The sequence below is a fragment of the Mercurialis annua genome, linkage group LG1-X (assembly GCF_937616625.2).
Source record: "Mercurialis annua linkage group LG1-X, ddMerAnnu1.2, whole genome shotgun sequence".
In the NCBI taxonomy this organism is placed as follows: Eukaryota; Viridiplantae; Streptophyta; class Magnoliopsida; order Malpighiales; family Euphorbiaceae; genus Mercurialis; species Mercurialis annua.
This window is the reverse complement of record NC_065570.1, coordinates 69527870-69554112: the sequence shown is the minus strand read 5'-3', so window position 1 is coordinate 69554112 and position 26243 is coordinate 69527870. Positions and strand designations below refer to the sequence as shown.

At 34.8% G+C, this 26243-nt stretch overlaps 3 protein-coding genes and 1 pseudogene across 6 annotated transcripts; all 4 read right to left on the bottom strand.

Moving 5' to 3' along the window:
* Positions 1–413: 413 nt before the first annotated feature.
* Positions 414–2688, bottom strand: LOC126677520 (beta-amyrin 11-oxidase-like; annotated as a pseudogene).
* Positions 2689–5222: 2534 nt separating this feature from the next.
* Positions 5223–6401, bottom strand: LOC126675414 (F-box protein At3g26010-like). Its single transcript, XM_050370054.1, has one exon. It carries the CDS (start codon positions 6399–6401, stop codon positions 5223–5225), a length of 1179 nt encoding a protein of 392 aa, XP_050226011.1.
* Positions 6402–10084: 3683 nt separating this feature from the next.
* On the bottom strand, positions 10085–12051 carry LOC126666235 (40S ribosomal protein S18). The gene is made up of 4 exons (XM_050359242.2): positions 11905–12051; positions 11586–11746; positions 10685–10873; positions 10085–10370 (listed from the first exon to the last, which is right to left on the bottom strand). Exons 1-4 carry the CDS (start codon positions 11905–11907, stop codon positions 10265–10267), a joined length of 459 nt encoding a protein of 152 aa, XP_050215199.1. The 5' UTR covers positions 11908–12051; the 3' UTR covers positions 10085–10264.
* Positions 12052–14530: 2479 nt separating this feature from the next.
* Positions 14531–25543, bottom strand: LOC126664281 (protein GIGANTEA). Of its 4 annotated transcripts, none has more exons than XM_050356594.2 (16): positions 25308–25543; positions 24898–24999; positions 24582–24812; positions 23466–23537; positions 23275–23329; positions 23009–23151; positions 22546–22820; positions 20773–20828; positions 20178–20418; positions 19716–19866; positions 18794–19003; positions 16705–18243; positions 16349–16417; positions 15876–16094; positions 15633–15725; positions 14531–15153 (listed from the first exon to the last, which is right to left on the bottom strand). In XM_050356594.2, the coding sequence occupies exons 3-16, from the start codon at positions 24666–24668 to the stop codon at positions 14854–14856; spliced, it is 3510 nt and encodes a 1169-aa protein (XP_050212551.1). In that variant the 5' UTR covers positions 24669–24812; positions 24898–24999; positions 25308–25543; the 3' UTR covers positions 14531–14853. The 4 variants fall into 4 exon arrangements, with proteins under 4 accessions (XP_050212551.1, XP_050212552.1, XP_050212550.1 ...); XM_050356595.2 differs by having other exon boundaries at positions 24916–24999; XM_050356593.2 differs by having other exon boundaries at positions 24582–24999.
* Positions 25544–26243: the final 700 nt, after the last annotated feature.

Sequence of the window (26243 nt, the reverse complement as noted above, 5' to 3'; positions counted from 1 at the left end):
CACTTCGCAACTTCACAAGTAAATCTGAAAATGAGATTAAACCGGAAAGAAGAACAAGCAACTAAATCCATTACGTGAACTGACAAATAAAACTTGGATAAACTCTATTCCTTATATCAGCCATACTTTGAAGAAGTGCAGAACTTGAAAATAAATTTCCAGACAACCAGAGAGAGCAGAAGTGCAGAACACCAAAGAACTGCATAACAAAACAGCATAGTTTCAGAACTTCTTGCCTGCAAAGGCAAGTGGCTTATGACAAGAGGGTGACAAAGAGCGTGGTGATTCATCTCATTTTGTTTTCGAGCCTTGTACATCTCTTCTGTCTCAATTGCAATTTGCAACTAACCTCTTAACCTAAAGAAGAACATATACGAGCGACAAACTGGCATAAGCTACGTGCAACTCAGAGGTACCAAACAGTGAAATTCCATGTATGTTATATAGAGAATATAATACAGATCATAATACTTTACAACTACAAACAGTACAATATGATTGCATATATAGAATTGTTGATCATAGTCCTATTCTTGAAGGGGCTTCAAGGTTATAGGCAACCCACTCCTCAGTCTGGGCACATGCGTAGTTTTCTCAAGGCTTGGGTCTCTATCTACAATTGTCCACCTTTCATGAAATAATACAATTATAAGTAAGTAATTAAACTTTGCACGACTCGGACAAAACATGCGCATATTATATGACTTGATTTGATCGGTTTAATTGATAATTTTTATGAATTGTAATATAGCAGGAGGATACTCACTGGTATTGGCTGGTGAGCCTGTATAGCAACACCAACATAGACAATTTAGCCATTTCTATTCCTAAGCAAGTTCTTGGTCCAGCTCCAAAAGGTATGAAACTGTATGGTTTTTGTAGTTCCTGGATCATAAAGTAACTGCTGTTAATTTAATTATCCCATTATAAAGAAGAAGAAAAAATAAACAAGAAATATTACATCGAATCTTGAAGGATTGAATTGCAAAGGATCTTTATACAATGTTGGATCAAAATGAATGTAAGTTGCATCCACATTTACATTCCATCCTTTCTTTATCTCATAACCTGAACACATTTATTATGTCAAGAATTGAAATTGAATCAGAGTTTATGTCAAAATTAAATGTTATAATTAAATTTGTTAAAAATCGAACTTTTATATCCTCTCGGAAAAAGTAATAGTACCGTCAAGTGTGCAATCATTTTGTGCAACTCGGGGAAACCACAGCACAACATTTGACATTCTCAATGATTCTTTGACAACCTGCACAGTTATTGTTTTTTTTTTGTGTGTGTGTTCTTCAAATGTCAACAACACATATTACATTTTCTGATGAAAAATCGATCAATTAACTTAAAACTCATGGTCTAACCTTGTAACAATAGGACATCTTATTTAAATCTTCTATAGAAACTGTATTTCCTTGCAAAATTTGAGTAATCTCCAACTGTTCCTCCTGTAGATTCATAAAAAATGTCAGGCTTATAATTATTTAAAGACTTTTTTATATATTTGTTGATCAGTGCAAATAAATCATACTCTAAGCTTGTGAAGGACTTGTTTGTTGTCATCCAGGAATTTGACACTCCACATCATGGAAGCTGCAGAGCTAACTTGTCCCGAAACGAGTAATGTTAACAGATTATCCATAATCTCCGAGTCATCGAGCTTTTCATTTGATGAGTTTGAATCTTTTTCTTACAGACTCTGCAGGAAGTCGTCTTTATACTCTTCCCCACTCCGTCGTCTTGCAATCGTATTCTGGAATATTTTCATTAACCTTTCCCTTGCCTGTCACCATTTTTACGATCAACCATTTATATAATGTTTCTGTTTAAGGAAATGTAAATACTAGAACGAAAAAAGTTGAAGCATAAAATGTAAAATAACATTTTTTTACAAGGATTGGTTATAATTAATATATAGTTTTGTAGTTTCAGAAACGTCTCCAAAGATGGAAACAGAACACCAAAATATAGGACAGAACGAGTTTTCGAACAACATAACTTGATAGTGATTCTAACAACATAGTTCAAACAGACTCGGATGCTCATCTCATCGTATCTTCTAATGTTTAGTTTACTTACTTTGATGCCTTTGTAGTAGGTAGAGCCAGGAATCATGAGAGGAACAGATAACAAGGCATCAGAAACCGCAGCACAGTCTCTGAGTATCTGCTGCAATAAGGATTCTTCTGTAATGCTCATCAGCATATCACACATTGAATCTAAAATGAGCTGCTTACAGAGATTATGGAGCATTAATTAGTTTCTGAATAGACACATAACTTCTATGCTAGAGATTACAACTTTGCAGGCGATACAATCAATTGATTCAACAACAAGTAACAGGAAATTTAGAAAAGAACATGAGTTACCTTCATGGTGAAGTCCAGAACAGCAAAGGTTTTTCCACTTTCTTGTAAATTCTTCAGTCTGAGACAGAGCATGTGATCAAATTTTTGGACAAATTTAGATAAACAAGACATGGAGAAAAGCGCAGACAGAACGTGTCTAATCAGATCAGGCTTATCATTTGACATGTGGATTCTTTCTTGGGTAATCAGATCAGGCTTACATTATTTCACAGAATCAAACTCTATTTCCAAAACCTAGAGGTGGCAAATGGGTGGTTTTGGGTGGGTATGGATTGGGTTTAAATGGGTAGAGTCATAAATGGGTAACCTATCCATTTATGACCCGTTTTAATTTTATATGGGTGTCCATACCCTTATAACCCTATATTGGCCAAATGGTTATATTTCTGATGTTCTTGATGTCAAAAGATGATGATGTAATGGCCAAATTCAAAGTTGTTAGAGATTCACTCGAATGTGTTTCTGAAGGTGAGTGTTGTGTGGTAATTGAGAGGCTGCTTGATTTACTTGATACGGCAGATATGAAAATAAGCAAGAATAAGTATGAAGAGCTCGAAGAAGATGTCAGTGATGAACTTATCTGCTATTTGGAGCTTTTCTGGATGCAGCGAAGACTTCCTAATTCAAAGATTGGATTTGCATTACCGATAGCCGATGACATAAAAAGATGTGAAAAAGTATTGAAGAAATTAGAGATGGAGGTGAATGAACTGTTGGAAACATCTGGACTCAATTTCGGAGAAGGAGATCATCTGATTCTCAAGGAAGGGGACGATTACAAGGCAATGGAGTTGAAGATAAATGAGCTGTGGGATCAAATTGAGGAGTTAAATTCTGAATCAGCTCAATAAAAGGTTAGAGATGTGATTCTTGGAATCATCAGTTTATTTGTTTGATTGGTCAATTGAAACAAGTAGTTTGGAATTAGACAAGCTTTTGATTGTAGTTTTTCAGTCAGGGTTTAGTAAACAGTAGTAGTAATAGACTAGTATAGCTTTTGTTCTGCTTTGGCATTGACTGGTTGGTCATTCTGCCAGTGACTGATGCTGATAAATCAGCTCCCATATTCTGCTTTAAGTAGTGAAATTTGGAACTTATTGCAAAGAAATAAAGTTTTGATTTTGGTTATCTTCAAATCCTAATTCTATGTTTGCTTCTTCATTATATGTTAATGATGTCTGCATGAATTATTACCATTCTGTTTTATATTTCATTTGACATAGACATGACTAGTTCTATATGTGTGACTGTCAATGCTTAATTAGCATATCAGCTGTGATATCTACTAACTGAAAATACACACATTTTAAGATACAAAAACTCCATGCATTTCGTTACACCTTTTCCAAAGAAAATGAGGTTCCTTGCATAACTTTTACAACGTCAAACTCATCGGAATGTACGTGTGGTTCAGCATCTCTTGATAATTAATTTTCTTGGCCTGTCCAAAGCTTTTTCACTATAAAGACTGCAGGATGGAAGTTCATAGCTCAACTGCAGTAACTTAATTTGTACACCAATTTTAATAATAGTATCCATTAAATGAATATAAGGAGCAAAGAAATGATATTCTCAACTATATAGTAGAAATCTAACCAAGAGATTGAACTTATTGAAAAAGTGCTAAGCTTTAATGAAGTAAAAAATCAAACAAATTCATCAAGAGATGTATTGAGGAACCGGAGGTGGCGGTGATATCAGGCAGTGATATTAAAGATCAAGAGCTTGAGGAAGGCACTGATAAACTTATTCTTAAATTGATGAAAGGGATTTTTGATCTGGAGCTGTTCTGGTTCAGGATGCATGGACGAGTGTCAAGCTCAACGTAACTTCTGGTTGCTGATATGGGAATGTATGAGCGAAAAATTACGCTACTGTCTGAACTGTTGGCTGCTGGATATGCAGATTATGAAGGCAGAGTATAAGGGAAAGTGATGAGCATAATGCTATGGTTTTTACCATAAAGAACTGTGCAAACAGATTGAAGAATCAGAGAAGATGGACTGATGGATCTGAAACGGAACTGGGGTGGTTGCCTAAAATGTGATCAGAAATTACTGTTACATTTTGTGTGTTGAATTATAGTTTTTGGATAGTTTCGTACCTTTTTAATCATCAATGGTGGATTTTTTTACCAGTTAAATACGAAAATAATTTTTTTTTAATATTTAAATTTGATATCAATTTAAAGTTATTTTTTCTGAAGCTTCCGGAACCATAACCGTAAAACGGAGCCCAGTCTCAATTTTTCTTGAACCTTTTCGGAACTGCCGGGTTGTGACCTGTGGCCCCTCTACTTACAAGGCCGATGGCTGATGATATGAAAAAAACATGGATGAGGTTATGCGTAGAGGCTGCATGTTTGGAAGCATTCAGTTGCGGAACAAATGCTCTCAGACATCAAGAAAACAAATGTGTCAAATTGTTCTTCTAAGAAATTAATCAGAATCTTGTTGCATCTATGCATTTCAAACTTTTCTTTTAATCTTTTATGGATACAGCAAATGGAAAAATTTAAGATTACCACTTTAAAAGTGTTATGAGCTGCATATATAAGAAACCTAACCCAGCAAGTCCACATGGCGTGCCTGAAGAATAATAATCAAGTCCATGGTAACTTTGTGCAGCCAAAATAATGAGAGAAAAGAAAAGTAAATGAATTGAACACATAATTGAAATAATCTCAAATTTCTAAAATATTCTAAGCATTAGCAACTGTAAGTCAATACAATTAAAACCAAATCCAATCTACCAAACTCACATCTAAGCCTAGATATATAGTGATTAAAATTATAGCTGAACCTGAAAAAGTGCTTAGCTTTACTGAAGTAGAAAATGAAGCTAATTCAGCTGAGATGTGTTGTATTGAGGAACAGGAGGTGGCCATAATGGAAAACATAGATGATATGTATCCTTCCAAAGGTACAAGTGATGCTCACACATAGGATCGGACTTGTAGTCGCAGTTGCATTCACTTGTCAATTTAATAGTGCTGGTCTTCAAATTGCAACACAGAATCTTCCCCGAGTCTAACCCGAGATACACAATGCTGCAATCATACGGATGTATAGCAATCAACCATAAACCAAGCAACCATTGACGACCATCAACTATACACTCTTGCAGCTTCACCATGCGCTTCAAACTCCATTTTGGCTGCTCGTTCAGTTGCCAAATTTTCAATACGTACCCACGAGTTCTCAGCTGAGCTATGCACACGGCGCCACAGCACAATCCCAATCCTAGCATAAGCCCATCTGAACGTTGTCCATCTCCATCTTCAGGAGGATCTACGATTGAAACAAATTTACTATTGTGGATGTCGTACACAATAGTATATTTCCAATCGACAGCTCCCCAAAGCAGCCATCCACCATGATGAACTGCAGGAGAAGGCTTGCTAGGCCATCTCATGGGAGTCGGAGTGCTGACCATGGAATGGCTCCACTGCCCCGTCTCAGATGAAAATACACAAACCCTTAACACGGACGTGATACGACCACAGAGCGCAACGAGTCGAACCACCTTGAAGGTGCGGAAGGAATCATCGCAAGCGAATCCAAGGAAAACTGTTCCCATTTTAGTTTCACCGGAGATTGGTGCGGGAGGGAGAGTAACAGACTGCTTGGTTATGGGATTGCATATCATGTACAGATTATGCCAATACTCACCTTTAGCATATAGCAAGAAGCCGTAAAAGGAACCAGCAACGCACCATTCCTGGCCTATGAAATCTAATGAAAATTCAAAACTGAAAACATCCATAGGAGGAGGAACCATCAACAACACGTGAAGCTTGCAACACTTGACAGTAAAATCCTCCCCCCGTCTAGTTTGATCAAAATTAGATTGGTGCCGCTCACGAAACCGATTCTGAAAGAAATTGCTTGAAATTAGAGAGCGCCATTGCTTGCACACCGATTGGCACTGGATTGCTGATTTCAGGCATGGAATCCGATGAAGGATTTCTATCAATAGATCATCATCCGTCACCACTTCCTTCATACCACTACTGCCCATGTCTACTCACGACACGCACAAATCAAAAGCTCCTCAACTAGAAACGTGAAAGAAATAGAAAAAACTTGAAAGAGACCTGAAATCTTATATATTGTTGTTTGATATCTTAATCTATATCTATATATATATAAAAGCACGACAAATTTACTTAATAACCCTTCTTATATTATTACTAATTAATTGTTTAAATTACGGTTTTATGGTAATTTACCTTAATTAATTATAATATTTATTTAGCTATTATGATTAAAGAAGAATTCAACTAGAATAAGGAAACTAGACTTATATATTAATTAAACATCTCTATTAACTGAAAATCCTACAATAGACAATGACTAATCCTTTTTTAATTAAAAGTCATAATCATTCAATGCGAGGGAGAAAAACAGATTCTCGCAAATTTTCATTCTTCTTCGCCAACAACCTGTACAATATTGCCATAAACATTATTCCCCTTATTTACAATATTGTTATGACCATTACCCCACTTATTTACTTTACTCTACAAGGTCGTATTCGAATTCGTTCGTTTAGCCACGAAACGAACAAGATCGCAAAAAAAATTTCTGGAAATATTTCTGTCAGCAAAAAATTAAAATTAAACTTACTTTTATGTTTTAAATCTTAATTTTGCGTTTATAATCTAATGATGTAGATAAATTTATTTCAGATTGGAACTTGATCTCATTATAATAACAAAAATCCTAAACATATTTTTTTGTTTTGCTATTCATGATCCGAAGCATCCCTTTTCCATCATAGAGAGATTCAAGGGTCCAAATCAATTTATGTTTGTATAGTTAAAAGAAGGTACCCTAAATTTTTATACTCAATGCCATAATCCGATTTTACTGAATATTGATCACTTCTAGCAAAAGATGAAATGAATTAATTACCCCTCCATATTGTATTATTAGACTAATCTAACTTTTAATTAATATAAAATACATATAAATTAAGATTCTTATATATGATATGTAAATTGGTAAGTTGATGAATACGAGTTACATATTTTCATAGATAATTAATTCTTTAAATTTCGTGCATTAGCAATTCTATTGTAACCCGCAGGTGAAATGAGCAGCTCTCCTATCAGTAACCAACCACCCTAAACAGAAACATATTTTAAAGATCTTCCACAACAAATTTTGGCGCTCAAAATCAACAAACTCTCGCACAAAGTTTTCATCTTTTTGTTTCTTAATATCTCGATTTCTTGAAAATCAAGAAAACATCTTTGTCTTTGTTTCTTAATATCTTGATTTCTGATTTTATCTCTTAAAATCAAGAATCAATCTCACAAAGTTCACATCTTTTTCTTTGTTTCTTGATTTCTGATTCTCTCTCAAAGTCACACACAAAGTTCACATCTTGTATTTTGTTTCTTGATATCTTGAACTCTGTTAACTCTTCTTCTTTCATTTACTCTCTTTTCTTTCTGTTTGATTCAACAAAGAGTTAAGAAAATGAACGATTATCATAGCATCAAAGAATTCTATGACAAAATGATCATATACAAGTCTCAATATCAAGATCAGGGTCATCAGGGACTAGAAAGCAAGATCCGTGGGCTGTTCGATTTTGAAGATCGTTACACAATAAGCTTTTCAGACTATTGGAAAGAACCCCATAAAAGGGATGTTGATTGTGCCACAATGAACCGATTAAAAAAGAAAGCAAAACAGCAAGGGAGAAAACTCTTTACTATGGGTGTCAAATGGTTGCTGGACATGTCAGTGGATGGCTATAATTCTGTGCAAAAAATGAAAATTGTTGCAGACTCGCTGGAATGGATTTCTCATGGAGAAGAGGTTGTGGTTATTGACAAGTTTGTTGATCTGCTACACACAGCAGATACCAGGTTAATATTGGACAACACCATAAAATTGCACGAACTTATAACTGACGAAACTGATCAGGGACTGATTCAGCTCCTGAAACAAATTCTTGGTCTCGAACTATTTTGGATGCATCGGGTATTGTGGAAGATGTCACTGAGTGAGGATGTAATTCCGTTGCTGCTGCGGGATATGGTACATTTGGAGTGCATAGTTGGCTCTGGAGAAGGAGATCATCTTACTGAAGAAAGTGATGAGTTAAAGACAATGCTTCCAAAAATAGATGAACTCTGGACTCAGATTGGAGGACTGGACAAGGAGGAGCAAAAGGTAATAGATTTTCAGGAGCTGAAAAAATTGCTTGATGACTCTATTTATCAAACTAATATCAAAGAATTATATGAAAAAATCAATTCTGCACAAACTAAGGGAATTCATGGATTCCAATCCAAGATTCATACACTGTTGCATAATGGTGATAAGGCTTGTGAAAATGATCAGGAAAGGGAAAGACTGAAAATAACTTTCCTGGAATGCTCCAACATTGAGTATCATCCATCTGATGAAAGTTTGGAAAATTTAGAGAGCAGAGCCATGGAACATGGACATAATCTTTTCACGGTAGCCATTGACTTGATTTTTTTGATGGTATCGAAGCACCGAATAGAAAAACTTCGGGTTATTGTGAAAACTCTTGCATGGATTTGTGAAGGTGAAGAAGACTTTATGGTGATCGCGAGGTTTACTGAATTGGTGAAAACAGTATCAGAGATCGAAATCGATAAGTTTAACAAAAAAGTCTTAAGGAAACAAAATGCAGTGATGAAATCAGAAAACAAAGTTGAAGAGGAGGAGGTCATATTAGAAGAGGAGGAAGATGAGACTGTCATAGCATTGATGAAAGCAATTATTCGATTGGAGATAGTTTTGAGGGCTACGGATGAAGCTGATATGGTAAAATGTGAGGTTCGATTGGCGGAGCTGATGAGGAAGGTGAAACGTTTTGGAAAAGAGTCTCGCTTGAAAGGAATCAAGAGAACTGCTGAATACAAGGCAATGCTATCAAAGAAAATGGAGTTGTGGGGAGTTCAAATTGCAGAAAAGCTGAACTGATGATCTGATGCTTCTTCTGACTGCTTTGACGCAGACATTTTATTGTTGTAGACAATTAATCCTTGTTTTTGTTCAGTTCATAATATCAAGTTTTTGTAAATGTTTTCAGTAGAGGAAGAATTTATATCAGATATCTCTTAAGAAAATAAAATGGCTGTTATTTTTAGCTTTTGTTCAAGTACTGAAATATGTAATGCTTGATTTCACTATGCATTAAAGTAATACTGATTATATGATTCAAAAAAAACTTAATTATGTTTATGCTTGTCAATTCTGGCTGTGACTGTCACTCCTTGGCAAATAAGCTGTGATATCTACAAACATAGAGCATATTGAAGTAATTTTTGTAATTGAAATTTATACACTTTAAGATACAAAAACAGCATTCATTTGATGGCTACGAGGTTTCATAGCGACTCTAACTCTAACCTTGAAGGTGACGACTTGTTAAAATTTTACCAGAGAAAGTAAGGTTCCTTCATTTTTTTTCCAGTGTCAAATTGTACTTCCAGCAAATTCATCAGTCTTCTTGTCTGCATTCCGAACTCTTCTTTTAATCTTTTATGGTACAACAAAATGGAAAGATTTACAATTACTAATTTACTACTTTAAAGTGTTTTGAGCTTATATAAGAAACTGGCATGCCTGAGAGGAACATTAATCAAATCTACAGAAACTTTGTGCAGCCAAAATAATCAGAGAAAAGAAATGTATATGAAACTGAACACATAATTGAAAATAATCTCAAAATCTATAAAATATCATAAGCATTACAAAGCAGTATAAGTTAATACAATTAAACAAACTCAATCTAGCAAACTCACACCTAAACCTTTCTACTGCAGACATTACTAGTGCCAGTACATTAACTCTGCCAACCCATTTATAAAATTGTTCAACCAAGTAGGTTGTTCACCGCTTCTTGGAAACACCAACAGTCTTTCCACGACGGCCAGTGGTCTTTGTGTGCTGTCCCCTGACACGAAGACCCCAGTAGTGCCTCAATCCACGGTGGTTCCTGCATAGCACAGTTTACGTCAGCTTCTACCACCATGTTTCTCTATGCAGGTTAAGATTCAGTTAGTGGACTTTGTTGTCAACTTAAGAACACAGAAAACAACTTCCAACAAAACAAGTTAGAAAAAAGAAATGATATTCTTCCAGCACATGAAAAAGGCTGGTTATTTAAAAAAAACGTCCAAGTAGCAAATAATAAATTGTTATCTAACACGATTTATGATAACCATAATTCTTGCACAACTGTTGATCTTTGATTCCAATACCAAGCAATATGAATGAGTAATATGCTTAATAATCCGAACAAGAAATTACCTGATTTTCTTTAATCGCTCCAAATCGTCCCTCAACTTCATGTCCAAAGCATTAGACACAACCTGAGAATATTTTCCATCCTTATAATCCTTCTGCCTATTCAAAAACCAGTCTGGGATCTTAAATTGGCGAGGATTAGCAACAATGACCATCAGATTATCTAGCTCAGCAGCAGTCAACTCACCCGCCCTAAAAGCACCAAAACAAATCAAAGTTTACATTTCCGAGTAAAATATATACTTTTCAAGATTCAAAACAAGTAAAACAGATAAACCCAAATATCAATTACAGAACTTTTTAACTGACAGATAAGATTCTATGAGCAAATTTACCTTAGACAATGATGTGCAAGTAGCCAGTGGGGAATTATGAGGTTAAGTTAAAGAAGAGTTGAAAATTGTTATGAACATTGAGAAGATCACGCGGAATACATAGAAAGAAAATTTCCCCACGTAATTGTTAATGCCGCAGCACACGTGTGCATGAGGTACAATTATTATAGGAATTATGTACCCATTTCATAATTAATTGTGCTCTCGTGGAAGAACACAACATGATGTATATGTTGCTTCCTCCACCTTCTGAACCAAAAGCCAATTACTATTGCCTACCCTTGAAAACATAATTCATCTATGCTTGAATATCAACTTTGATTCAAAAGAAGTCTTTCCTTTTCTTATAGATGTTTATTTACAGAAAATAAATATCGAAAGGTACACACCAAATACAGCAGTAATCTTCTCCAATGCTCATTAACAAAATTCTCTTCTTTAACATAACCTCATAATTGCTGGTAAACTTTTCATCTTTCATTTCATTTCAATTGTCATCAACGTATTACATTAGACATTCTACCAATCACAATAACAAACATAAGCATAAGTTATGGCAAACAGCAAACCTCTTGGTCATGTCAACATCAGCCTTCTTGCAAACAATGTTGGCGAAACGCCTGCCGATACCTTTGATAGAAGTCAAAGCAAACATAATATTTTGCTTCCCATCAACATTGGTATTCAGCACACGCAAAATGTGCTGAAATTCCTCATTTGCCACCAGAGACTGCACAAATGAAAACATTGGCACAAATTTAATAAAATTCATAACTATTAAGAAATCAAAGTCAAAGTAATTAAATTCATGCATAAAATAATTTGTTCATTCAAAACGGTAATTATTATCACAGATTAATTTAAACAGTAATGGTGATTAATGATTACCATTCTGGATTGCGGTGACTTGTTGAGCCGACTGAGAAGCAGCTCCTGATTTGCGAACACAAAAGAGGGGGGAAAGAGAATTAGGGTTTTGAAAGGTACCAGTGATATTGTGCAGGGTTTTATAATCCACAAAGACGATTGTACCCTTAATAAGTTCAATAAAGCTTAATATATCAGCTTCACCCAAACAGTATCAATTTGTGTCTTTTTACCATTTTATCCGGTTCAGCCCCAATGATCGTAAAATTGATTTCTTACATAAACTCCTCTTTTTCTGAGAGTATTTACATTTTAGACTCCTATTTTATTTTTATTTTGCAATTTTATTTTTCTAATTCTATTATTGTTAATTTTGTATTTATATGTTTTTACAATTTTGATCTTCGATTTATTACTCTTCCGTTGCTCTTTAGTTGTTGTGCAGCTTTTTTCACTATATTGAGTAGCTTTATTGGTAGATGTATAGCTTGTAATCAATTAAAAAAACGTAAATCTGTATATGAAAACTTTTACAAAATAAAATTTTAAAGTAAATATATTTTTGTAATAAAATAAATAAAATGTAATAATATGTTGTGAATTCTTCTAAATTATTGGCAGTCAACGTTAATTGACTTTACAAAAAATTCTTACTTAAGCCGACTTTACGGTTTCTCCATCAACCCAACTAATAAATTTTAAAAAAAAAATTATTTTTCGAGCTTCAGATAGTCTAACTTTTTATTGATAATGTTTAAATAAAATATGACTCGAGTCTAGATAAAAAATTTATTTTATATTACAAGAGCTTTAAAAAAAATGATTTGAAGAAAATCTATCAATTATATGAGAATAAATGAAAGAAAATTCACGATTTTTTATAAAACTCATTACCGCCATTTTTATTCAAATAAATCTTCTCTATCTTGTTTGTAGATCTCATGTATAAATGCAAAGAATTAAATCGTTATCAGAATTAAGTTCTTACTTTCATAAATTTTACTAGCAAACAGAGTACGTACTCTAATAGTTAGAGGTGCTTTCATCAATTTGAAAATTTGATTTTACTCCAGTTCTTTTCCATTCCTCTCATAATTTATATAATGTGATAATCAACGAGCTCTATTTCCGACAAAATAATCAGCTGGAGTCCAATATATATCATTATTAAAATGTATATTGTACATGACTAACAATTGATAGTTAAGTAGAACTTGGATCGTCACATCATTAAAATTTAACAAAAATAGAGCTGAATGACGTCGGGGACAATACTAATATAATATAGAATTTAGGCGTAATAACATAGATATGAATTAAAGTATAAGAACTATAAAAGATAGAAATTGAGGAACTGTCAATATAAATTACTCTTTCGTGATGATTTTAAGCTAATTATATTCGAATTGGTCAATGCGCCCCCTGAACTTGTGACACAGGGTCATCTAGCCCAATTTATATTTTTTTGAGTAATTAACCCGAAAACTCTTCATTTTTGGGTCAAATAACCTCATAATTTATATTTTTATTTTAAAAAACAGATTTAGAATAATGGCCTAATGTCTTAAAAAACCCCGACCTTTTAGCCCCTTTTCAATCATACCCCGACGTTGCAAATTTGTCAATTTTACCCTATTTTGCATTTTTGTGTTTCAATTGCACCCTGAAAAATTAAATTAACGTCTTTTGCGTTTGAAAATTTATTTAAAACATTCTACATGTCTCGCATATACTAATTGTATATTTTTAAAATTTATTTAAATTTAGTTAAATTAATTAAGAATTTAAATTAGTGTTAATTTGATTATGGTTTTTAGTTAGTTTTTAAAAATAAAGGACTTATTTGTACTTTTTTGAATAAAAAAGAATTTAATTTCATGTTTAGAATTAATTAATTGAATGATTTCATCATTTAAGTAAAAAAATTAACAAAAATTAAAATAATGGGGTACAATCGAAAACGGAAAATTTAAAAGTGGGTAAAATAGACAAATTTTCAACGTCGGGGTAGAATTGAAAAAAAGTTTAAAGGTGAGGGGTTTTTGAGTGATTAGGCCTAGAATAATTATATCGCAACAATTAGGGAAGTATCTAATTACTTTTTTGCATCTCTCACCTCCGATTTGTATTTTACGCGTTTTAAAAATACAATTATGAGGTTACTTGACCCGAAAATAAAGAGTTTTGGAGTTATTTGCTCAAAAAAATATAAATTGGATTAGATGATTCCGTGACACAAGTTTAGGGGATGCGTTGACCCTTTGCTCTATTATGTTCTTTAATGGTGCTCTAAGCTCCTTTCATGGACAAAACCAGAGACGGTCGATTGTCTAACTAGCAGAACTGGTTTTCTAAGTTGCAGAAAAACTCATGACTCAAGTTATATGTCTCGGCCTTTTTTTATATTTTCGAGAACTTTTTAAAACTCTGAAACTTTATATTATAATATATCCTCGTAATAAAATGTTTCACCATTCTTATCATATTTCTATTACAATGCAGAATAGCTAATTGTGAGAGAATCAACTAAAGATACGGCCAGCTGCATTGAATTGTAAAAACACAACTGCTGTTCTAATCTCATCTGACTAGCATGTAAAGCAGTAAGCAGATTGACATGCAAAATCAAAATGTAGAATCCCCCAAGTTGATGTTAATTGTCATTCCAATTTCTTCGAAAGAAACGCAAATTACATCCGACAATCTGAGACAACAATATCAAATCCAGGCCTCTATCATACAAATCTGACATAGCTGAATAAAATTAAGCATATCATGACCCAGTTGATTGTTTCACTATACACGATCATCGTTGAGGCCTTAAACCCTAGTAAAATGAAGTGAAGCTCCTTCTCATGTCTTTCCATGACCATCCAAGTAATAAAAAGTCTATTTCTATCTGTATGTCTCACTCTGTAAAAGAAAAAGTAAAAAATACAAATGACGGTGATTACAGGAAGCTAGTTGATGTCATACAGATATAGTACAGCCTAATTCCTTTGCAGCAGTATCAAGAAAATGAATCGGCATCCCTGTCGCAAGCCGGCTATGAGCTTCCCAAGTTAAGCACTTCTCTATATCAGTTTGCCAATCAGTCACATCTATGTTAAAGTACTGATACGAGGGACCATGACTGCCATTTATGTCCACTTGGTTAGAATTAGGTTTTATTGAACCAGTGTGCAATATACCGCGGAGAACTGATGTGCTCATAGCACGAACATGAGCACTTCGATGAGACAGGCATCGGATTGTAGCTGGTAGGCGACACTGCATGAATTAACCAAAAAGAGATCTTAGAAATGTCATCTAGCATCAGGCATCAGACTACCTTGCTAGTCACTACACAACATTTTATCACTGCAGGGGTAAATTGGTTTCCATAAACCTAAAAATACAAATCCAAGGATAAATTTTTCATGCCAACTCTCCCCTTTACATAAAAATCCACAAAGCTTCTGAATGTTTAGGTTGAATTTTTTCGATTTGGTTTGTACCAAAACGGAATTGAATTTTATTTTTCTGTCCAAAACTGAATCAAACCGATTTTTCAGTTCGGTTATTAGGTTCGGTTCAGTTTTTGGACCTCCTAACCGTGACAGTGATACCACCATGTTATAAAACCGCTTGATCTAAAACTAAGTGAAAGAAATAAATTTGATACTCTGTAACATTTTGAACAATTATAACTCTGTATGTATGTTTTGGAGCACATGAAACTTCTTTAGCCAATGAGACATAGTTTTTACCTTTAACAGGTTTGAAAGGCCATCTGCAACTGCAAACCCAGACTCTCCCCACTCCAGGACAGGATGAACTGCTCTAGCTGTTGCTTCTAATAACTGAAACAAGTTGAAGATTCAAGCATCAACAAACGGACAAACATAAGAATATTGACTACACCTTGCAAAATTAGAAGCCTATAATGATTAGTCATGTTTTTCTTTTCAAGAAAGGTACAAAGTGATACACTGAACATGACAAAACTTTACCTCCAGTTGTGGTAAAGTGCAAGCTTCTCCGTCGACAAGCATCCCATCCGTCGCACGTAGAAGTAGGTCTGATGCGCTTGACAAAATTACTAACGACTCTGGTGTATCATGATTTCTCATTAGTTCCACAGTTAATCTGACAATTCGTTGGTTGATTCTCCACATCTTCTGACCCTGATCGTCATCTTTAGCAATCCAAGGTTGCAATTCTCTCTCCGCCTGACATGCGCATTAGGTGATAAAAGTGATTATGCGAAGTATGTAGTAAAGAAAATTTAAGAAACAAGATGGGTGACCAAAATGCCCATCAGGTTACTCCTCCAAAATATGAAAATCAACATTCAGCAGCGTGGATCTTTTCCTACTTTGGAGGTGGTGTTACCTTCCGCAAGTGGTGTCCAACCAAGAGACATAACATAAAAACTAAAAAATTATGTTTACGCTAAAATTTGCAAGTTGAACAAAGGTTAGACCTGAAGAACAACTGCTGCAGCTGCTTTTGTGGGTGACGCTGATACAACATTGCAGAGTGCATCCACAACCTAAAAAATCCAAGTAAGATTGTCAAAATTCTAAAAGCTCAGTTACCTCAGTACCATTTTATGCATCACAGTCATACCAATGGAAACTCTTGATTTATATCAGAAAGTGTAAAGACAATTTTCCAGATTTTTAGATTCTATAGCATTTAATTGCGACATTTTCATATCATAGCCTTTATGGAAGTTGAGTCCTTCATAGCGTTTCTTTTTCTTTAGCTACTCATAAAAATAGTTGTACTTCTATAAATGAGAAGAACTATGCAATTTGTGCAAGCTTCCAAGATTACCTGTCTCCATCCTTGCTGGGCAGAAGTGCTTTCTGCACTAGGCTGAGTTTCAGGTGCACCAATCAACTTGTGCCATAGCAGTGAGACAACAGAGAAACACAACTCTTGTTTCTCCGCAAGAACTGATCTTAGGAAAACTTGCCCACTACAGCTGAAACCAATATGTCGATCTATTGTCAAGAAATTGGCTAAATCTGAAGCATCTATAGGGAAACCTGCAATACTCTTGGCCAATGTACTTCCAGAACCTTCCTTTATCTGAAATCTCTCACTTTTACTTCTACCTTCTGAATGGCCTGGTTCTTCACACTGTGAGGAAGAAGACTCCCCTGAATCACTGCATCTAATGCTTACACTTCGATTTCGCTTTTTACCATCAGCACGCATAAGAGAATTTTTCCAAACTGGAATGTGCAAGTATGCCTCTAATGGTTCAGCCTTCGTAACTATTGATGCAACAGCTTTGCTGTGAATATCAATAAGGTTGTATAACGATGAAGCTCTGGTGTAAATTTTAGTATCCCACTTGCACCGCATCAGAACAGAGAGAGCATGCATGCAAGCCTTTGATCGTCTGAATAGTTCAGAAACATGAGCAGCAACCATAGCTGCAGCTACAATCTCATTTGAACTATAACTCCAGGAGGTACCAACAGTAGACGGTTTCAAAGAGAAAAGTGCTTCTAAAATTGATAAGATTCTATGAGTGTGATGGACCGCAGAGTCAATACTACTTTGAAACTCAATATTAGATCCATTCAGTTTCACGGGCATGGCCACGGTCTGTGCACCGCTAGAACTTGACTGGTTACTCCCTCTTGAAAGAAAAGGGAACAACTGAAGCTCACATGCAAGAGCACATACAGCAGCAAGAACATAAGAATCAAATGCTGAAACAGGACCTTGTCTTTTAATCTTCTTGGATTTCGTGTTGCGCTGTTTTTCAGATGTCAGTTGTGAGTCCTCATGGCCATCATCTGGTTGAAAAAATTCCTCACCTCTTGGTCTCTTGCTCCCATTAGATTGAGCTTCATAACTAACACACACGGTTAACACAACAAATAGCAGGCGTGAAGCAAGCTCTACGGAAGCGCACGATTCTAGAAAGAGTGAATGGACCATAGTGCGAAGCTCTGCCACAGCAAGATTTTTAGAGGCAGAACCCAAGCCAAAAAGATATCTCGCTTTCCTGGTTTGTTCTCTGGAAGACTCAGATGGAAATGTTCTCTGAAGAATAGCTTCTACAGTAGCAACAAATATCTTCATCAAACATGCTTCTGATGGACCTCCACGAGGAAGGTATTCCAAGACCTTAAGAAGTGGAATGTACAAGTTCCAAGACAATATAGGAGGCTGCAGTGGAGCGGCCACTATGATGTCAGGAAGATCAACTGCTGAGGAACCTAAAGGAATTAAGCCATAAGCAGCTTCCCAAATGGTGCAAATTCTCCATTCAACCTCAGGACCATGGGCACAAAGCATAGATGCAATCCCCTGGGCTGTCGCTTCTATAGTCGCTTCAGCTGCAGGCGCTTCTATCTGGTCACAAATTTTTAAGCTGGCCATTAGATTTAAATAACTAGTCTAAAGCTATTATTCTTGGCTTGGAAATAAGAGATTTCAAATTTGTGATACGGGAGCACCATTTCTGTTGTGATCCTAGTTCAAAGATCATAATCTGTTTGGTTAATGAAAAAAACAAGGGGGGAAAGAGAGAGAGAAAAAGAAACAGATAAAATAGTCCAGGAAAGATATTAATTTTGTTAATTCATTCATTTTCCATTCTATCAAATATCTATAGACAAGAATACTGCATGTAAGCCTAACTCTCTACATAGCTACCACAAACTAATCACAAGATACCAGATCAGAAATCGTTTATATGTCTGTGATTAGCTTGCTGATGATTGGCCCAGATAGATGACTTCTGTTAGGAGTTTATTTAGATTATAAATACATGAAAAACTAATCAGATAAGATATTTTTCAGCCTTCCATGGCAAGAAGTTTAAAGGTCAGTACATCAAATTCAACTAAAACAGAGTATGGAATGTCTTGTCAGTTTCAAGCTGTTGGTACTCTATATTTACCTGTTTCCTGTAGCTTGAACTATAACCGCCCAAAGGTTCATGATGAACTTCGACTCCTTCAACTTGCCTTAATGGAGGAAACAGCAATGCTGGCTGTGAAAGTATGCGAAAAAGTAAAGCAGCAGCAGCATCAGCAGCTATTCCTGCTCTCATGGACATCGCAATCCCAATTGCACGCAAGAAGTGCAAGTGCATCCAGTTCCGTGGAAGCTATACAGGGGAACAAAAGACTGAATAAGAATTTAAGTCGAAAAGGCTGAAAGGAAAGTTGACGAAATTGATATTTTACAGATCCAAATTTAGGCACCAGGAAAATCATTAAGTGTTAACATAGTGTTCAAGGTAAAGAAGCCTATTTCTTTGTATTAGAGAAAGCTCCATTTCAGTGTGACAATATATGCTCAGGCTGCGGGATGGGCAGCGGGGAGAAGGCAAGATGTCAAAAACAACATAACATTATTTTCAAATCTGTTGCTGATATCCATACATGTGTAGACACACACATGCATATGCATGTATGTATGCCAAAGCTCAAGAATTTCATCAATATGCACGGCTTAAGTGTCCTTTTTGGATAAAAGAAGATTTTTTAAAATTTAATTAGCTATAATTATTGATAAAAGAAGATGATACTGCAAAGCCAGTAAAAAAGAGAAATATATATTGGAGGTAATATCCCCTCCTATCAAACAAACCAAGCTGGTTAACAGCATAAGAATTCCCCGACTAAATTATTCCTAATGAAAAGACTAATCCAGGCAAAGGAAATTTTCAAGAGGCATACTTGGTCACAAAAGGCAGAATTCCGTAGTGGAGCTAGGGGACACAAGATTATAGAGAATAAATCCACAAATAAAGTTTCATCACTTTCAACCTTGTTTTACCATATATGAATTTCAATAATCAAATCTATCCTACTTACCCTTACTCCAGATACATAATCTTCAGCAGCTCGAAGGAGTTCCACAAGTTGTACTGAAGCATCAAGAGCATCTGGAGCCCATGAAGGCGGTGCTTCCAAGAGTCCTAGGAGAAGTCGTTGGGTGGCACTTGGAGTTGCAATGGCATAATACCTAACCCATCAAAAGAACAGTTTTAATAAACACCTCAAACATTTGGCGTTTCAACCCTGTATTCTGCCACTTAAAATCAAAGGATGTTTGTTCCATTGCTTTCATGACTTCTTCAATGGCAAAACAAGTTTCAATTTTCATCTCTAAGGTTATTTGCATGCTACCACTTTCATGTGATAATGATGTAGAGAAAAGAAATAGACAAAAAGAAAGGTGTCCTATGATGCCAAAACATGATGTATATCTATCCCTCAACAATATTCCAAATAAATTTTCAAAAATCCATTAAATACAATTAAATGTTAACATACCGATGAAATAAACGTGCGTATGGCTCTAGAGCTGGTAATCCAGCAACCAGATGTTCGTCCAAAGATGTTGTTGGAGGAGGAAGTAGAAGTGCAGGAACAGCAACAGCAGTTAATGTAGCAGTCTCATAACGAGCCACTTCATCATCACAAACACTTAATATAACACCAGCTCCATTTGCTACAGCCCATCGAGGGGTTGATGGCAAGAGCTGAGGATGCTTCCCAGATCCGCGAGATGAAGCTAAAGCAAAATGAAAAGCATGTAGAAGGTTATTTATAGTGAAACAATGGTCTTAAATGGTAAAAAAAATTGTTATTGTTACAACTCAGAATTATATTTGAAACTCTAGATACATTTCACATATAAGATTGTACAACAGTATATGCAATCAAAGAGAAAAAGCATGGAACAGTGACCCCTTTGTTATATAAACATTAATTCAGTACTGCGCATAATTCCTATCACTAGTAACCGCAACATAAAACCAGAAAAGCATGAGTGCGTTATATATAGACGTTCATAAGCACCATGTGCCAATAAGGAAGAGATGGAGATTCAAAAAAATAAAAGCAAATGAAGAAGTCTGAAACAAACCAGTTGTAGGCGGCTTGAGCTCTCCACCAGCATATTTACCCATAACACCACTGCACCTGAAAACATGTCTTAAGTTGGTGATTAAGGGCATATAAACAATAAAAAAGTATGATTTACAGTTCATAAGAGCACATATGATATAAGTTAGCAAAAGAACAGAGACCTAAATAATTGAATGGAGATTTAATGAATAATGCTTGCTACTAAAATTAACAAACACATTAAAAAGAAAGTGAAAGGGCAAGAAGATTCTAAGTGCAAACTGTGAAGTCTTTTAATTGAGTAGAGAGAGGGAGAGAGACAAAAGCAGAAAAAGGATTGCTGATCTGGGGGAAGTCGTGTCAACATGGCTACACGAATTTTGCAGTAACAAGTAAAAAACAAAACTAAAAAATAATTTCATGAAATACCAACTTGCAAATATCTGAGTCCCCAAAAGACAAAGCTATTTTATGACTCTATAATAAAGCTTAATAAGATCTAATAAGAAGTCACATTTTCAGATCCCTAGAAGCTTGATATCCTGCAATTCCAACTTCTCTATACAATTTCAAATTTGAAAGATTCCTGAACAATTGGCTAGAAAATTAACATAGGTCATTGCGAGGCTTCATAATTTTGACAACTTGAATCAAATTCCTTTTACCCTACGTAGTCATCCTAACTCAGACCAGCAGCCTCCTGAATAAAGATAAATGGACCTAACTGGTCACCTTGCAAGCCACCTTCAGGTTGCACATAAAAGATTACCAAAAATATAGAGCAGATGAGAACTTTACATAGCATTCATTGTCTAAACAACCAATGCACCTGAATTGATCATTGTGAGCCATACACAGGTTCCGTTGTGATCAACAATCCACATGCATCCACTGTTAACGTCATAAAGTTCTGGAGCTGAGATGCCTATTAATACTATACACATCCTGCATCCCGATTCAAAAACCCTCAACTCAGTGATCTTACCAAATACAGTCCAAGTCACACAGTAGTAGGCCTTTCAAAATTTCTCATATAAGAATATTTTTTGAATTCTTTGAACGCATGGTTTTCTTTTTTTCTCCTAAGGAAGCATTCATAATTTTTGCTCTCCCTCCTGTAGAAGCATTATCATAAACATAAATGATATCTATCACGCTATCCCCCAAAAAGATATAGTATGGTAATTCCTCTAGATAATGCAAGTGCTTGTCACCACATGAATGGGCTAATAATTCAACAGTAAGATGACAGAGAGGAATTTAAGCTCTAGCGTCTTGCCTGCCTCAACTTTCATGAAAAGTTCACAAAATAAATAATTTAACCAATCTTAATGATATTCCAGCACTTCTACAGTGGTGAGAAGAGCAACTTTCATGAAAAGTTCACAAAATAAGTAATTTAATCAATCTTAATGATATTCCACTATTCCAGCACTTGTACTGTGGTGAGAAGAGAGAGCATCAGTCAGGTCCTAGACACTGGAGTTTTCTCCTCATCCATTCCAAAATCGGTTTTCATTATCTCATCATCCTCAAAAAGACCCTTCAACCAATTATTTATGTTTATACTTTAAATGGGTGTCAAATCTATCATTGGTTTATCTCAATTCCTCATAATTAAGCTTTTCAAGGAAATAAGTTACTGTATTTGCAATAAGTCCCTATATTTGCTCAGAATTTATTCTAGTGCACCTGACCGGAGACACATGTGTGGCTAACTGCAAACACTTTGATGTAAATTACTTCCTAGCCATAACAGCAACAGTAACTCAAAATGAGACAATAAACTCACCAACGGAAGTAGTCACTTCTGATACCAAGAGGTGCAGCGAGTAATATGTCAGTAATCCAGGGAGACAAAGGCCTTAAAGGCTTCCTCTCTTGCTGCACTGAAAGTGTGTGACTGGATTCCGCATCTGCTGATCCACCACTTTCAGCTCTTTTGCCACTGCTGCTTTTCTCTGTTGCACAACTCTGTAGTTCCATCTTATATATTGGACGATTGTAATGCGTCAAAATTCGCAAAATCTCTCCACATGCCAAAGCCCATTGCTCAGAATATTCATTCTATAAAAAGTAAGACATAAAACTACTATTAAGTTTCTGAATCGGGAAGCACTTAAATATTAAGACAAATAACAAACCTAATACATTTCAAAGAAACATTGATTGAAGGAAAGGACAAAACTAGTAAAAACCAAAAGGTAAAACAGAAACAAACTTATTGAAGAGTTCAGTCAGTTTAGTTTGCATACCTCATTGCTTGGGCAGACCAAGGAAATGAAAGAAGCAAATGGAGGTGTACTCTTATCATACACCAGCGTGCCATCTATTAAATATGAAATTATTGGAAGAACAACAGCATGTCCATGCTCCGGATGATGTAGGACAAATGTAGCTGGAATTTAGAAATTAAACGCCATTTAGTCACCTTGAAGCTACAAGAATGGTTTCTACTGATATATAGTGTATAGAAATAATAAAATGTTTTAAAAATTTTCCAAGAATAAAGAATCAATACCCAACACGTCATCAAATAGGCGTTTTTCCTTTGATGGATATCTGTTACGAATTAGCTGTCAAAATAATGTGCACGTCAGTAAACTACAGAAGCTTCAAACACTACAAATTGTTAAGTTATCAATGCAGTTTGGCATATTGTTATCTTAGCATACCATATTAGAGAAAGACTAGCATGGAGAATAAGCATACCTCAGCAATATCATCGGGAAATTGTTCTGAGGTGAACTGCCCAAAGTACTCAACATAGGCTGTAATTTGTGCCTGTACAAAGGAAGGCAGTAAGCCAGTAAACATGTCAGCTCTTGTAGTAAACCTTATTAAGGAATATTCCGAAAATCTGAATCCAACTCAATTGTTTTAAAACAAATATTTTTTTGAGAAAAGCTATTCTACTTGTGATCAAATGAGACTAAGCTCAATGCCACAATCAGCATCTGTATTCGAGAAGCGTACCGCTGAGAAAAAGAGTTGCTTTATTTATTATTTTTAGTCCATATGTCTACCAGGTTTTATTCTTAACCCCATGATTTTCCATAACAATGTTTTCCGTGATTTGAAATGTTGAAAGAATGATGTTCTCTTGATGTGAGGTTTACTGGAGTTAACCTTGATATGTAATGTATGGTTCTTTCATTAAATAGAAAAATGAATTGCTAAGTCTGAGAACTTTGACCAGTGAAAGACGACCCACTTAACATGAGATAAATTTAAGTAGATCTTTTAGTTCCTTATATTAAGAGTAGCCAACCTCACTGCGCTAGCCATGCCCAACTAGCCTCTCCATGTTACCATTTGATCATACAGATTTTTCCATAGAGACAAAAGGAATCCGTTTCCACAGTCTGAGCCTATGTCCTGTGACCTTTACATCATTGTCGTGCCCCCGTAATATGGAACTGAGGTTCATTTCTCTAGGAAATTGTTCTAACACACCCTAGTGGGAACAAATGCAGGATCTGTTGCTAGGTTTGCTTTTATTTAATAAGGAACTAAAAGATCTACTTCTCACTTGAACTTATTACAGCTTGGCAATTGTGGCATTTTCAATATACTTTTTTTTATTAATATACCTTTGTAATTTCATCTCCACTATGAAGAAACGTCAATGACGAAAGATTCTTTAAATGTTAAAAGAACACTCATATTGGAAAATTTTAAGCCATGTAGAAGCTAATATGGAATGGTAATAAAGAATGCATATTTGGCAAACTTTCACTAAAAAATTTAAACAAAGAAACAAATAAGACATGTGAACAAACCAAACATGATATTCACTATACGAAACAAAAGATCAATTTAGCTGACCTTTCGTTGTTGGGCATCTTGCGGAGGCGGCGAAAACAACGATGAGAACTGAAGACTATCAATCCATCTCTCAGAAGAAGTTGTCATCAAAGTCTTCTCTTCCAAAACACACCCTTACCTTTTTATGCCAAAATATCACAAAACCAGCAACAATAAACAGAAACTTGCACTCCAACAGCTACCAATCAAGAATCAAGAGATCATAGTTCAACATTCCCCCCGAATAACCCCCTGTGCGCCCACAATTTCTCAATTCAAAACAAAGAATTGAATCTGACTCTGGAATAATACAATCGATAAAAGATTAATAATACACCTTTCTCCTTATCTTTACCATGCAAATTCTCATCACTTGAAAGCCTGTCGTTTCCAGAGCCTGGTTAAATTGTTGTAATGTAAATTACAGGCACCAACTTCTCTGTAAAATTAAATCAATAACACAGCTAAAAATTAGATATGAGTAGACAATTAGGTATTGAAGAAAACATCAAATTAAATACTCAAATTTCCCCAAAAAAATAATCTTAAATTAAAAGCAAAAGGAGTCATAAAGACCACAAATCCAACATACTACAAAGAAAGAAAAAGAACAGATAAATCAACCAAAATTAACATAAAACAGAAACCATACAAGTACAAATGTAAATCTAGCAACAACTGAACTCAAATCTGAGAACCAGAAACACACATAAAATGTAAAAACTGATGATTAAAAATTATAGGTACCTGCTACTTATGTACAGTACAATATATGAATTTGCTGCTTCTCTGCTGATTGTGATTTAAAAAAAAAATCAATTAGGATATTTGTGTTTTACTGCTGCTTGGTGACTTGTAAAAACGATAAGAGATTTTTTATTTTTATTTTTAAAAAAATTCTCTCTGATTTCAATGATGTAAAAAATGGAGTTCTTGAAAACTAATGATATTATTACAAAGAGAGAGGTTGCAGTTTTTGTAAGAAAATAGAGAAGATCTTTAGAAGCCCTCTCAACTCTTAGATAGATAGCATACGTGGCAATGATATTTTCCTCTCACATTAGAGGCCCACGTGTTATACACATACATGCGTACATGACATGTCATCATGCATAATATGAAATGAAATGAAAGTGAAATGGGAATGAAATGAGATTAATAGGTCAAATTTGGCGAGGACAAGGTAAAGGCAATGACTGAAATATCCCCTTTCATTTTGATATAGTATTAAAGAATTGCAGATATTTTGGGATGAGTTTTTTTAAGCTGCTATGTTTGTATGTCTACTTCGTTGGGTTCGGTGGTTGCAAGTGGCCTTCAGATCAGTACTTCCTCTGTTTTTATTTAGTTGTCCGTCAGACTAAAATTGTACTATATATCAGAGCATCTTTAATTGTGCTCTTTATTTTAAAGTGTATCTTTAGTAAAATAAAAAACATCTTTAAAATAAAGAGTGATTTTTATTTTTACTTCAATGAGCTCTCTAAATTTAATTTTAAACTTTTAAATTTTTATAGATAATAATAAAAATATTAAATATTAATAACATTAATTAATTAATTAATTAATATAAATATTTTAATTTAATTTAATTTTTATAAAAAGTAATACTAATAATATATATTAATAATATAAAATTATTTTTATTTTTAAATTATTTATTCAGTTTTTATATTAAAAATA